Below are 15,702 nucleotides of genomic sequence, written 5' to 3'. Positions count from 1 at the left end.
GTTCTCTGGATTGGATCAACATGGCATCTTCAGCATGAAATAGTCATACCTTGTAATATTTTATCAAGAAAGTCATCCAGGCTTTTTTGAACGTTCTTTTAATGAAACAGCCATTACAACATCCTGTAGCAGAGAGTTCTGTAATCTTACTACTTGTACAATAAAGAATCGCCGGCTATGATAATGATTAAACTAAAGCTGACGATACACATAGCGATGCTTCAGTCCGTTGTTCAGTCGATAGCCATCTCATCTGACTCTCCCAAGCACAAGCCGCTGGCTGACAAGAGAACAATTGAATCGGCAGTCGAAATCGGACATGCGCAATTGACATCTTCCGTGGCCGTCAGTCGGTTGAAAGATATCTGTACAGTCCCTTCATCCCATTCCCAAAACAACACACACAGAATGTTAGATGAAGAAAAAAACACAACAGTATATAACATACAATCAATGGGCAATATGCCCAACGAAAATAATGGCAAAATTGCTGAAGATATGTAAACCTAGAAGCATGAGCAGGGTCAATCTGGCTCAGCAACACTTGCAGGAGGGATGAAGAAAAGTCTTTTCTAACCCTCTTACATACGTGCTACGACAACGCAAAAGTCATTTGAAAACCACATGAAGAGAAAAAAGGCATTACAAAATTACAAGTTAAACATAAAACATAAGGTATAGACTGTATCATACTCTAAAGAGCATAGTCTTAAGGGGATTCCTTCCTGACCCAAAGTCTATCCCTGGGACTGGAAATGATGGTGATGACATCACTGAGAGTTCTTGTTTGGCATTTTAAAAGCATAATGTAGATGTACAGATAAGGCCGGAGTCACACGAGCGTATTACATTGCTGAGTGCTATGCCATAAAACATCTCATAGCACTCGGCCCACTGTTATACTATGGGGCAGCTCAGATTTGTGATTAACAATTGCAGCATGCTGCTAGTGCATCCGAGAATTGGATCACATGCACCCATACAAGTCTATAGGTGCCTGTGAAATAACGGACTGCACTCGGATGTCATCTGAGTGCAATGTCAAATCCACGGACGGTGGCAACAGAGAAGATGGAGAAATGACTTTCTCCATCTCCGCTCCTCTGCTGTAATTCTCTTATGAGAGAGGATCGGAGCACAGAGCACTGACTCTTGGCTACCGCTCGCAGCAGAGCAGGAGCCGAGTGCCATTTTATCTGCAACATGAACTGAAATATCTCAAACTAAATCCACAATTACAGCTAATGAAATCTGTGCATTTAAATAGGTAATCTTTGACAGATATACACAACAGATTGTAATTGTAATAATATGCCCTTTCAGAAGTCGGCGGCGACGTCGGCGTGATGAGCCTCACTTGCGTTAGATCACATAGCTTGTACTATTTAATCTATTAAAAATACAACAATCATATCCATCTTTATGAATCCAACCCTCCAAGCCTCTTTGTCAGGCCGGGATCACACATGCGAGAAACTCGGACGAGTCTCGCATCTTAATACCCGGCACTGCCGCCGGCACTCGGTAGCAGAGCATGTATAGCAATATATGGAGCCGCACGCTCCGCTCCTGAGTGCTGGTGGCAGTGCCGGGTATTAAGATGCGAGACTCGTCCGAGTTTCTCGTATGTGTGATCCCGGCCTCAAGCTATCGCCCTAACACTCTGCCCGGGGTGATCCCCCTACTTCCCATCACAGCTCATACCCGCTATACCCTGTCTGCTTGGATTTTCATTCTTGTTCTATTGCAGACTTGATCTTAAAATCAGTTTGGCCAGTGTGTGGTAATATAACAACTGGCGCGCTCTTGTTTTCTTAGCAAGCTTCTTTCTTCAGGGCACTTGAGGTAAATGACTCAAGTTAAACCAGGATTGCAAAACTGTTTATCTTGCAGTCATTAGCAGGGAAATAAATGTGCTGCGTGTATGTGTAAGCAACTGTTATTTCATTAACTCTTTTTATACTAGAGGATGAATAATGTGAATTGTAAAGCCAACCTGTCATGTTATTATAATGCTTTTTACCTGCAGATACAGGGTAAATAGCATTAAGAAAGTAACAGCCGCCATTCTGAAACCGAGGGTACCAAGAGAAATTGAACTTCATTCCTCCCTGCAGCTGCTGACATTCAGTCATGCAGTTGTGCACAGAGAGACCACAGTATCACTCACAGCACTGTTGGGCGACTGACAGCTCTGCACTTTCACTGACAACTCGCTATGGACTGAGGCACTGCAGAGCCGACTGTCAATCAGAGTACCTGGCGGACTTACAGCCACCTGACGTTGCTGCGAGCTGTGACTGTAGCCTCTGCATGTACTGAACGTCTGAATGACTGAAAGTCAGCAGCTACCAGGAAGAATAACATTCATTTTTTTCCAAGGAGCGGCGCTTTCAGTACTGTAGCTGGGCACCTGCCTAATTCTATTTCTGCTGATTAATATGAGGTAAATTTCGTTATCTGACATGACAGGTATCCTGTAAGTGTTTAAGTCAGAAATAGGGTTACCGTTTATATATTCATCCCAAATTTTTGTCGGAACAATCCTTCTCAGGTCAATCATGGGTATTTATAATGAAAGAATTGGTGCTCAACTAAATCTATGGAAGCAGAGTTTAAAACATTATATGTTGACCCTGTCACCATATTTCACAATGTAAATGGGTCGCCCCTCACACCCAGGGCAGTGGGGTACTCGGTACCGGGCCGGCGTCAGGGGGAATGTGGGTCACAGCAGCGGTGACCCGGTCCGTGGCCCTGGGCGCCCAATATCAATGGCGGTGATGTTAATGGTGTAATAGTTTATTTGGATAGTTCGTGACGCCACCCGTGGTGTTTGGCAAATGAGATGTTGAGCCAACGCTGCGTGCAGATCCACTGGGACTGATGGTGTGGTGCAGCAAAGATGGTGTAGCTCCCCACAGGTGGAGCTGTAGTCCCAGGGCAGTGCAGGTGCAATGGATGAGGAGAGGCGCAGAATGGTATAGAGGCTGGTACCCAGGAGTAGCGGTGCTGGAATAACTGGAGGACACCAGATTATGCGGTTCCAAAGCTTTACTCACTATTTGCAGTTCACACAACTGCCTGCCTCCGCACCGTGTTCTTCAGGTCAGGGCCCCAGCCAACCTCCAGGCAGGATAGGATTCTCCCCTCCACACTCCGCCAATATGTACCTTACTGAACGACTCCTCCAATGCGCCTTTAGGTGCGAAGCACTCCAGTTCTTAGTTACCCTGGAATGCCTCTCTCTAGGTGTTCCTAGTCTCTACTTGTATGACAGACAGCTGTAGCCTGCTTCGGGGACTCCTCTCTGCGTCCCGGCTCTCTATTCAGTTGCTGTTGTGTCCCAAGTCTATGATGGGAGTAAGGCGTTAGCGGCTCACTACTCCTCCGGTGTCTGTTGCCGGACATAAAGATCCAATCAACCTCGGGGACCGGGCCCCGGCCTTTTCGCTCTGCACTGGAAGGGTTCTTTCTCTTTCTCAACCTGCTTCCCACCGTCCTTCTATTCTCCTTCGTTCCGATCTGTTCTATCTCTCTTATGGAATCTGTATTCTCCAGTCTACATCTCCTTCCTTCTGTTCCTTTCCCGTGCTAGCTGTCTCAGGTCACTGAGGCAGCTGCAGCACTCCTTCCTCCATCCCTTCTTCCAGGGATCCTCACTTCTGTCTGAGTGACTTCCTACTTCACTGACCTTCTGTCAGACTGACCTGAAATCCTACACCTTCCCTCTCTTTTATAGCTAACTCCACCCGCCTCCCCAGCACCTCTCGTGTTACGAAGCCAGGGAACACAAAAGGCACCCTATGACCTTTCCAGCTTAAGCATGGATGGGTCCCTGCTGAACTATCCTGTGTGTGGGGTGCAGGTGTTGGAATGCGAAAGGGAGTTCCCAGCCTACCTGGATGGTGGGGTACCACACCTTAGGAGAAGGTGCAGTACCTCTGTGGCGACTGAAGCCTCAGGGGCGCCACATAAACTGCATACCTTGTTTAAAAAATATCTTAGACTTAATGAGGGTGGTGCACTTACTTTAAAGATCCATGTCAGAATGGCTGTATAATCCTGATATTTAAATGAACTTATTATACATTAATTAATATAATGATATAGCTTATGATTCTAAGTGTGTTCAGTCACCGCCTACACAGCCTGACTGATAGCTGCAGCTTGTACTGAGCAGCGTGAGATCTCCACAGCAGGAGGGACACTGAGGAGCTATCATGTCACGTCAGGCTAGGTGGCTAAGATTAATTTACACTTTCATAAAGGATAATACAGCCTTTTTGACATGGATTTTCAAGGTAATTACAACAGCCCCAACAAGCCTGATAGCTATTTAACACATGAAGTTTATATTGTGAAAATTTGGTGACTGATTCTATTTACTGTTTATTTGGCCATCTGTAAGTTGTCAAACGTTACGCTTATAGGGCTCATACTCACTTGTGAGAGACTCACACGATTCTCGTGCGAGTGTCTCGCATGAAAACCCGGCACGGCCGCCGTCAATCGGACCGGAGCGTGCGGCTGCAGAGAAATACACGTAGCCGCAGGCTCCGGTCCGAATGCCAGTGGGTTGTCATGCGAGAGACTCGCACCAGAATCCTGCGAGTCTCTTTCAAGTGGGTATGAGCCCTTATAGGGAGAGTCAGTGCTACCAAAGGTCTAGATACTATTATGCAGTTATACTCAATTGGGGTAGCAAATTTTAACAATTGCAAAAAAAAAAGGGAGGTGCAGACGAATGTCTAGGCTCTTCTCTTTTCTAGTCAGAGTGATGTATATGGGCAGTTTACTGAATAATAACAGAAAATGGGAGTAAGGACAAAGACAGAGTTGCCACCTGAGTCTTTAAATTGATCTGAAAATTAGGAATTCCATTGTAAGACATTTTTATCCTTGAAACGGTTGGTCATCAGCTATGGGTGCTACATAAAACAAAAGAAATGCCACCCACTATGATCTGTTGCGCCTGGTCTTTGGTTACAGAAGCTGGTAAGGGCATGGGCCATATTTCTGGAATGACTAAACGGTGATGCTAGTAGTGTGGCACCGCAATGCTGCAGTCAGTGACTGGCCACAATAGTCACTTGTGGACAAAGACTTTGAGCACCTCATCAGCGCAGGATCGTCAAGGGGAAAAAGAGGTGAAATCTACAAGGCCAAGGAACAGGAACACTTATCAGAGATATGTTTGGCGCGGAGGATTTAGCCCTCTATATAGTAATGCTGAAGGTTTGAGAAGCTTGAGGGACCTGACAAGTCTTCTTTATGGAAAGCAATGATTCTGTTTGTTCTACTTGGCTTCACTTTTCCATATTTTCTTATGGTTTGATTAAATGCACATACTGTACATTCTACAGTTGCTGACTGATTGATAGTGGTCGATAATAGGTATATTAGCAGAAAGTAGAAAAAAATAGATTCTGGCAGCAATTTTGATGTCTAGGTCCTGCACTGCAGACAATTTTGTATTAAGACAAATTTTACATACTGTAAGTCCCCATTCAGCTGGTTTATATATGACTTCTATTTACCATGTAGGAAAGTGTATACTGCTGTGCTTGCCTATACAGAGGGGTACAGTTTACTACAAACTCTTCACAAAAGCAAAGAGTTAAGTATGCCAACTACATGTGCCCACACAGAGGCATCCATCCCAACCATCTGATGAAGATCCTGTATAGGATAAATACTCCTGACATATATTTCTGATGAATTGGAAAAAGTGAATACAGCCTAATATACGGTAATCCAAAGAAAGACAGTTTACAATCAAAATAGTTGCAGCTCTTTAATTATAATGGTCTAGTGAACTGCAGTATATCAGCTAAATCTCATAATTTGCATAATCTTACAGGTCACGCAAAACATTAATATACAACATCTAAATGTGACTTTAAAATGCTGGTATGTGGTTTAATAGGAGAAAAATCCTTTACAAACATGTGAATGCGATGGTGGATTATGATGATTTCAGGTAAAATGTGCAGAACTCACATCACACCTGGCCAGTTTATTTTTTTATAATGACATTTATTAGGAAAACTAGGGCAGTGTAACAAACGTGGCGTCGCTTCGAGAGAAAGTTGTGGGCTCTGCAAATAGTTATTGCATTATTGTGTTTTATTGCGTATGGTATGAATATTTGTTTGTTATTGGACACTGCATATGGTAAAGCCACAGAGGATTTACAGTCCACACTATGTGCTCCAACTGATTTATAATGGGGCAAATCTAAGTCTGGAGTTCTATATTATTATTATTTATTTTTAGAGCACCATTGATTCCATGGTGCTGTACATGAGGAGGGGTAACATACAAAATACATATATAAAGTACAATGGAAAGACAGTGACAGAGGGGGAGAGGACTCTGTCTTTATGGGCTTACAAGCTGTTGGATCTATGTGTCATACTTGAGCCATACCTTGTTCTGTTAAAATGCACATATTTTTTTAAGACGGTTCTCCCTCTTAATAAATTTGATACATCATTGCCTGCCCAGGCACCAAAAAATAAAATTTACACCAACTATTATCTAGGATTGATTTATACTTTAAAAGGGTATTCATCAGTTGTCTCTTGCGCAATTCAGAGCTCTGCAGTCTCCATACTTCCTGATTTCTTGCAGGGTGAGCACTCCACCTTGAGTGACAGCTCTGGGGAGCAACAGAACTCTAGTATTTTTTGACACTTGTCTGTTTACTATACTTTCTTAATATTTTTATTCATTGTCCTGTTCCCCATTGTTGCCTCAATAAAGTTTTTCACTTTGTTTGTAGCTCTGGACTCATTGTCCTTTTTTTTTCTCTCTTAGTTTTTTGAGTCGTCCTACTATCTACATTTCTGGGGTCTAATGTGCACTGGCACAGCATGAATTAACTATTATGTATTTTAAGGGTATTTTCTTTGCCAGAACTCTAGTATTAGTAGAACTATAAAGCTCGGCACAAGTTCTGCTCTAACACATTCAGTTATCAGTGGTATGTTCTGGAGTGCACAATGTTATCAGTATATTTACGCATAGAGAAAGCATGGCATTTAAACAAGCTTGGGATAGCGAAACCCATAATTAGGAGACCTGTTCTGGGAAAAGCAGATGCTGTGGGCTGATGATTTTACATGATTTATGACAACACCTTGTCAGCTGAAAGGGAGCTTTTCTTTTACTGTTAAATACACATACTAGCTAGGTATACATTTCATTTATGTGAATAGCATGAGTACTTATAAACAAATGTTCAAACACATATGTATCACTTGCTGAAACATGTATTTTTTATTCTTCTTTTTTAACCTTTCTATACATTAATTAAACAATTTTGCTCAGTCCACACCATTATCTCTATCACATGGTAAGAGACACTACCCCTTAGACCTATGTCAGAGCCCTGTCATGCAGCCAAATCAGACCTCTTGCACTGCACTGATGAGGGGCGAACATCCTGAAATACATACAGTGAAGGAAATAATTATTTGATCCCTTGGTGGTTTTGTAAGTTTGCCCACTGGCAAAGACATGAACAGTCTATTATTTTAAGGGTAGGATCATTTTAACATTGACAGATACAGTAGAATATTAAAAATAATATCCAGAAAATCACATTCTATAAATTATATACATTTATTTGCATTTTCCAGGGAGAAATAAGTATTTGATCCCATATCAACCATTAAGAGTTGTGGCTCCTACAGACCAGACAGACACTTCTAATCAACTTGTTACTTGCATTAAAGATAGCTGTCTTACATAGTCACCTTTATAGAAGCCTCCTGTTCACAGACTAAATTAATCAGTCAGACTATAACCTCTACAACATGGGCAAGACCAAAGAGTTTTCTAATAATGTCAGGGACAAGATCATAGACCTGCACAAAGCTGGAATGATCTACAAAACCATACGTAAGGTGCCGTAAAGGTTTAAAATGATGCAGTGCCCGCAAGGTCCCCCTGCCCAAGAAGCACATGTTCAGGCCAGCCTCATGAGCCCATGAGCCCCACACAGCTTCCCTATATACACTGCATGAGCCCCACACAGCCTCTCTATATACACTGCATGAGCCCTACACAGCTTCCCTACAGGGGCGTAACTACTGGGGTCACAACGGTCACAGCTGCGACAGGGCCCGGAGTCCTTAGGGGCCCGCTCGCGAGTTTGCACTTCGGAGCTGCAGCCGCTCATTGGCTGTGCAGCTCCGTGCTGCAATTGGCCTGATGCTGGTTCATCAGGGCAGTAAAGGCGCGCATTTAGGAGTGCACGATGGCTGTTCTAACTGTGTGCACAGGAACTGTGATGAGGTCACAGGACAGTAGGAGTCACATGATCAGGGCCCTCAGTGTGTGCAGGATGCTGCTGTGCTGGTTGTCATGGTGCTGGATGAGGGTAAGTTTATGTGTGGGGTCAGGAGGGGTTTACAGGGTGGATGTAGCAGAGCCGCGTGTGTACGGAGCGGCGCCGCGTGTGTACAAAATGTACGGAGCGGAGCCGCGTGTGTACAAAATGTACGGAGCGGAGCCGCGTGTGTACAAAGTGTACGGAGCGGAGCCGCGTATGTACAGAGTGTACGGAGCGGAGCTGCGTGTGTACAAAGTGTATGGAGCGGAGCCACGTATGCACGAAGTTTACGGAGCGGAGATGTGCGTGTATGAGGTGTACAGATGTGAGTGTATTTTGGCATGGGGGCCCATTTGAAAGTTCGCACCGGGGCCCATAACTTTGTAGTTACGCCACTGCCTATATACACTGCATGAGCCCCACACAGCCTCCCTATATACACTGCATGAGCCCCACACAGCTTCCCTATACAACTAAATTCTAAAAAAACTGCCCTACTTTGATTTACAAATATGTGACAGAGGTGATGTAGAACCCTACATGGAATATTTAGCCTTGAAGGCCCTTTGAAGCATGAAGAGTGAAGTTCAGAATCTCCTGGAATGTGGTTGACATTCCTGTTGATAGAGGTGTAAAAAATCCCTTTTAACAGAGTATTGTGAGGCAAAGAATTGGTATCAGTCATTACATCTACAGTCTGACTTGTCAGCTCATATAAAATATGATTGGGAGCAGACTTCAGCATTCACATTGTCACTGTATAATAATGTTCTTAAACTGACCTACTTTTTAGTGTTTGCAAAGAGCAGGCTAATCCAGTTTAGCATGGCTAAAGGAGGATGGGCACACGGGAAATATTTCTGATGAAAGAATCTGAGGATATTCTGTAAGACGACATGCAGTACTCTGTTCACTCTGCGGGATAAGACAAAGCTCTGAAATATGGTGGCTCTTTCCTTCTGGCCGGGGCATCAGAGGTGTGTGACTCAATGGACTGTGTTATGTTTTCAAGCCACGATTGTCTTAAGTATATAGAATTTATTCCCAATATATTGTGAATAATGTTTACCATGTATCGTGATACTATGAAACCTCAGTTTTGTTATATAGTTACATTTGTTTTATTAATGAGAAATATTTGTTTTTGCCTCTGTTTTTCCTAAAAACTGGGTAAATCTTAGTGGCATCAGACTTTGAGGTTTTATATTAGGTTATTTTTATATTATCACTTTTCAAAAGTGAATATAAAAAATATTGAAAATTCATACTCTATATAAGTGAGTAAAATAGATCATAATTAGTAAGTACTGTGGGTGCTGCAGAAGAATCTGGCATTCCACTGCCGTTGATGGATTTTAGGTTGTCTTATACAAATACTCAAATTGTACCGTTCAAGTATGTAGAGTATAGGGGCTCACCATTGTAGTATACCACCAATCACTTAGGGTTCAACTACTGATTGCTAGAACTAAAAAGTTGCATTACCAGAAAAATGTGTTTCATCTCCTGATGCTTTTACTCACATTTCTTCGGAGGTTGCATGATTGCTCCATTGTAGCTGACATAAGAGGGCAGACGGGAGACAATACTTTTCTGGTGTAGGTCACAGCAAACCACACTTCCCCCCCCCCCCATGACGGAGCCAATTTAATCTTAATGGCCAGGCCAAATTTTTGTAATATTACAAGTGTCACTTCATGTGGTAATAACTCTGGAACGCTTCACTGTATCCTACTGATTCTGAGACTATTTTTCACGACACAGTGTACTTTATGTTAATGGTAAATTTAGGTCGACTTGTTTTACCTTTCCTTGAAAAAAATATTGGAATTTAGGTGAAAATTTTGAAAAATTAATACTTTTAAACTTTTATATCCTTAAAGCAGAGAGTCATTCTGTACAAAATAATGAATAAATAACATTTTGCATATTACATATATTACTTTACATCATTTTTATTTTTTAAGCATCATTTTATTTTGTTAGGATCCTAGAGGGGATAAAACAATAATTTCTCAGTTTTACAAGAAATTTGCAAAACATGTTTGTTTAGGGACCTATTCAGATTTAAATGGACTTTGAGGGATCTACTGTATATATTGGAAACTCCCTAAAAGTGATACCATTTTAAAAACCGCACCATGAAATACTTCAAAACTGCTGTCAGAAAATTTTTTTAGTCCTTCAATTGCTACACAGGGATCAATGCAGTTGTAATGCAGTATGTAAAATTTACCTCTAAAATGTTGCTTTAGCCCCAATTCTTTCACTTTTACAACTGACCCTGTTTTGGAAACTACATTCCTAAAGGATTTTATCCAGGGCTATAGTGAGCATTTTGAATTCCCACAGAATTTGATAACATTAGGTTGTCTTATTAAAATTTTTCTTTTTTTTTTTTGCGCAAAAATGTTGCTTTAGCCCCAATTTTTTCACTTTTGCAAGAGGTAGCATGAAAAAGTGGACCGCAAAGTTTGTTACCACTTTCTTATTAGTGTGGTGATCCCCCATATGTAGTTATATTTCTGTTTGAGCACATGGTAGGGCCCGGAAGGGAAGAAGTGACATTTGGTATTTGGAATGTAAATTTGGATGGAATAGATTGCCGACACCATGTCTCATTTGCACTGCTCTTAAGGTACCAAAACGTCATTATGGAAACTAGACTAGAAGAAATCATCTAGGGGTGTGTTGAGCTTATTTAACCCATAGGTGCTTCACAGAACTTTTTAAAATGTGGGTGTGAAAACAAAAATTCTTTTTTATCTGCCAAGATGTTGTTTTAGCACCAAATTTATCATTTTCACAATAGGAGAAAATTGATCCCATAATTTCTTAATTTATGTTGAAATTCATCTAGTGGTATACTGAGCATGGCAGGTGTAGTATAGGTGATTCATGAAACTTTAAAACATTTAGATGTGAAAAACAAAAAATAAATTTTTCCCACTAAAATATTATTTTAGCACCAAATTTAATATTTACATGACGGAGAAAATGACCCCATCACTTGTTATGCAGTTTTTACCAAACGTGTTAGTACTCCATATTTGGTTGTACACTAAAGTTTGATCTCAAGGAAGGGATCAGATGGAAAGGAGAACTACTTGGCTTTTAGAATGCAGGTTACATTTGTATAGATTATGAGCGCAATTAGCTGAGCCCCTGAGGTGCCAAAGGAGAAGAAATCCCCACAAATGACTCCATATTGTAAACTTCACTGCTTAAAGGCTTTATCTGAGGGTGTAGCGAGTATTTTGAATCCACAGGTGCATCACTGAATTTTATAACGTTGAGATGTGGAAATATGACATTTTAGCGGTAAAAAATGTTTTTATTTGTATTTGATGCAAATTTGTCAGTTACACAAGGGTTAATAGGTGAAGCTAGACCCTATGTCGTCAAAAATTACTGTTAGGACACATATCAGGGCTGAGAAGGAAGGAGCGCTATATGGCTTTTGGAGGAAGATTTTGCTTGAATAGTTTGCAGGCGGCATTTGCGGAGTCCCTGAGGTGCCAGAACAGCAGAAAAAAACAAAAATGACCCCACTGAAAAAAATGACACCTCTCAATGAATTCATCTCCAGCTGCAGTGACTATTTTGTAACATCTACACCAGGCTTTTTTCTGGAAAATTGCAAATCTGCCAGTTTGCCATACATTGTGCCACCATACAGTGTACAGCCCCAATATATATTAGCAGCCCCATACATCGTGCCCAGATTTTGCTTCTGGAGACACGCGCCTGTAAATTTTTAATTGGGCTCTCCCCACTACAATAATGCCAAACATCTTGGCACTTACTGTGGTTTAGGCACATTTTGGCTCAGAAGGAAGGGGCATTTGGATTTGGGATAGCAGATTTCATTGGATTTTATTTTATGGGGTGGGAGCCATGTCGCTTTTCCAGAGTCTTTGTTATACCAGTATCATGGGAACCCCTATATTTACAGCAACAGATGATGAACCTGCGTGGGTGCTGGCTTTGAGTGGGATAAGACCTGCGCGGCACGGTGGCTCAGTGGTTAGTACTGCAGCACTGGGGTCCTGGGTTCAAATCCTACCAAAGACAACATCTGCAAGGAGTTTGTATGTTCTCGCCATGTTTGTGTGGGTTCCCTCCAGGTACTCCGGTTTCCTCTCACACTCCAAAGACATACAGATAGGGATTCTAGATTGTGAGCCACATCAGGGACAGTGATGATAATGTATGTAAAGCGCTGTGGAATTAATGGTGCTATACACTGTATATGAGTGAAATAAATAAAAAAATTAAGATAGGGCTTTGTTGGTAGCATTTTTGGATACATAACATTTTTTGATTGTTCCTAGGATAAGTCTAGGATCACAGATGAAGCCGGCCAGAAATAATCACTATAATGAGGCAGATGGAGACACTTTGTACTCTGTTTGGCATGTCTTATGGTGGTATCCATCTTTTTTGGCATACACAGAACTGTGGTTGACCACACTTGTGTGCTAAAAAGACACCTAAAATGATGGGACACCGCTGGAGCAGAGTCTAGATGAAGTCCAAAGGGACACTGTATGCCTCATAAGTGAGTCAGAGGGGTTGTTTGAATCGTGGTTTCCGTGATTTACATGGAAACCCCATCATAAGTCATCAGTGGGAGTGCAGGATAAATGTGAGTCAAGCCTTATTACAATTTTTGGGAGACAGAATGAACAAATAGACAGCAGTACAAGAATAGTTCTTATTTTTATGTTTGCATGGTTCACCATGCGGTATAATTGATCAGGTAGCTTAAGGCTGTGTTCACACACAGCGTTTTTTTAGCGGTTTTCCCAATAAAACCGCTAAAAATAAGCTTCCCATTCATTTCTATGCATTTTGCACTTTTTGTGCACATTGATGCGTTTTTTACCGCGAAAAAACGCTTTGCGGTAAAAAACGCAGCATTATCATTAATTTTGCGGATTTTTCCGCGCTTCTGGCTATTTCTATGCGTTTTGAAAACGCACGGAAAAAAACGCATAAAAACCGCGCATTTTTTGCGCAAAAAAAGTGCAGAAAACGCATGGAAAACGTGTAGAAAAAAACGCGCGGTTTCTGGGAAGGGAGTCAGGTTTTCCAGCAGAAATTTTCTGCTACATGTGCACTTAGCCTTATACTTCAGGTCAGTGCAATTCCAGCTATACCAGATCTATATAGCTTTTTATGTTTTGGTGCTATCACACAGTAAAAATGCTTTTACATAAAAAGTAGTTTCAGCGCCATATTCTGAGAGCTGTACCTAATTTTTTTTTTTGCAGAGCAAAGCTGTATGAGGGCTTATTTTTTGTGGGATGAGTTGAGAGATATTTTTGGTACAATTTTTGGGTACACACTGTAACAATTTTTGATTGCTTTTTTAAAAGATTTTTCAGATGCAAAATGATCAAAAAACAGCAATCCAGTTATTCTTTTTACTTGTCGTGTTATTCGTGGTTGACCATGCGAAAAAAGTGATAGGACCGATTTGTTCATTGGGTCAATACGATTACAGTGATACCAGATGTATATAGATTTTTATGCTTTTCTACTTTTGCAGACTAAAAGCAATATTTTACAAACATGAATTTGTTTGTGCATGATTGTCTCTTCAGAGAGGAAGAGGACAAGAACTCTAGTGCCACCTATACATGTCCATGATGCTTGTCTCTTCAGAAAGGAATATATACTGTGTATGTGTGTATGTATGTATATATATATATATATATATATATATATACACACACACAGTGGGGAAAAAAGTATTTAGTCAGTCAGCAATAGTGCAAGTTCCACCACTTAAAAAGATGAGAGGCGTCTGTAATTTACATCATAGGTAGACCTCAACTATGGGAGACAAACTGAGAAAAAAAAATCCAGAAAATCACATTGTCTGTTTTTTTTTTTTTCATTTTATTTGCATATTATGGTGGAAAATAAGTATTTGGTCAGAAACAAAATTTCATCTCAATACTTTGTGATATATCCTTTGTTGGCAATGACAGAGGTCAAACGTTTTCTGTAAGTCTTCACAAGGTTGCCACACACTGTTGTTGGTATGTTGGCCCATTCCTCCATGCAGATCTCCTCTAGAGCAGTGATGTTTTTGGCTTTTTGCTTGGCAACACGGACTTTCAACTCCCTCCAAAGGTTTTCTATAGGGTTGAGATCTGGAGACTGGCTAGGCCACTCCAGGACCTTGAAATGCTTCTTACAAAGCCACTCCTTCGTTGCCCTGGCGGTGTGCTTTGGATCATTGTCATGTTGAAAGACCCAGCCACGTTTCATCTTCAATGCCCTTGCTGATGGAAGGAGGTTTGCACTCAAAATCTCACGATACATGGCCCCATTCATTCTTTCATGTACCCGGATCAGTCGTCCTGGCCCCTTTGCAGAGAAACAGCCCCAAAGCATGATGTTTCCACCACCATGCTTTACAGTAGGTATGGTGTTTGATGGATGCAACTCAGTATTCTTTTTCCTCCAAACACGACAAGTTGTGTTTCTACCAAACAGTTCCAGTTTGGTTTCATCAGACCATAGGACATTCTCCCAAAACTCCTCTGGATCACCCAAATGCTTTCTAGCAAACTTCAGACGGGCCCGGACATGTACAGGTTTAAGCAGTGGGACACGTCTGGCACTGCAGGATCTGAGTCCATGGTGGCATAGTGTGTTACTTATGGTAGGCCTTGTTACATTGGTCCCAGCTCTCTGCAGTTCATTCACTAGGTCCCCCCGCGTGGTTCTGGGATTTTTGCTCACCGTTCTTGTGATCATTCTGACCCCACGTGGTGGGATTTTGCGTGGAGCACCAGATCGAGGGAGATTATCAGTGGTCTTGTATGTCTTCCATTTTCTAATTATTGCTCCCACAGTTGATTTCTTCACTCCAAGCTGGTTGGCTATTGCAGATTCAGTCTTCCCAGCCTGGTGCAGGGCTACAATTTTGTTTCTGGTGTCCTTTGACAGCTCTTTGGTCTTCACCATAGTGGAGTTTGGAGTCAGACTGTTTGAGGGTGTGCACAGGTGTCTTTTTATACTGATAACAAGTTTAAACAGGTGCCATTACTACAGGTAATGAGTGGAGGAAAGAGGAGACTCTTAAAGAAGAAGTTACAGGTCTGTGAGAGCCAGAAATCTTGACTGCTTGTTTCTGACCAAATACTTATTTTCCACCATAATATGCAAATGAAAAAAAAACAGACAATGTGATTTTCTGGATTTTTTTTTCTCAGTTTGTCTCCCATAGTTGAGGTCTACCTATGATGTAAATTACAGACGCCTCTCATCTTTTTAAGTGGTGGAACTTGCACTATTGCTGACTGACTAAATACTTTTTTTCCCCACTGTATATATGTGTGTGT

At 41.5% G+C, this 15,702-nt stretch overlaps 1 protein-coding gene across 3 annotated transcripts in view; it reads left to right on the top strand.

Annotated features, from left to right (window-relative positions):
* The window catches only part of NPAS2 (neuronal PAS domain protein 2), a 168,080-nt gene that overhangs the window by 39,116 nt on the left and 113,262 nt on the right, over positions 1–15,702 (top strand). The window contains exon 1 of one of the 3 annotated variants that reach the window (XM_073590462.1): positions 9,191–9,318. The exons of the other annotated variants lie outside the window; for them this stretch is intronic. Coding sequence (XP_073446563.1) covers positions 9,284–9,318 — 35 coding nt within the window. The 5' untranslated portion in view covers positions 9,191–9,283. Of the gene's footprint in view, positions 1–9,190; positions 9,319–15,702 lie in introns of those variants that run through there. 3 annotated transcript variants of the gene reach the window in all.

The sequence above is a fragment of the Dendrobates tinctorius genome, unplaced genomic scaffold, assembly GCF_039654945.1.
Source record: "Dendrobates tinctorius isolate UK_male_01 unplaced genomic scaffold, ASM3965494v1 ptg000117l, whole genome shotgun sequence".
In the NCBI taxonomy this organism is placed as follows: domain Eukaryota; kingdom Metazoa; phylum Chordata; class Amphibia; order Anura; family Dendrobatidae; genus Dendrobates; species Dendrobates tinctorius.
This window is presented reverse-complemented; position numbering and strand designations above follow the sequence as displayed.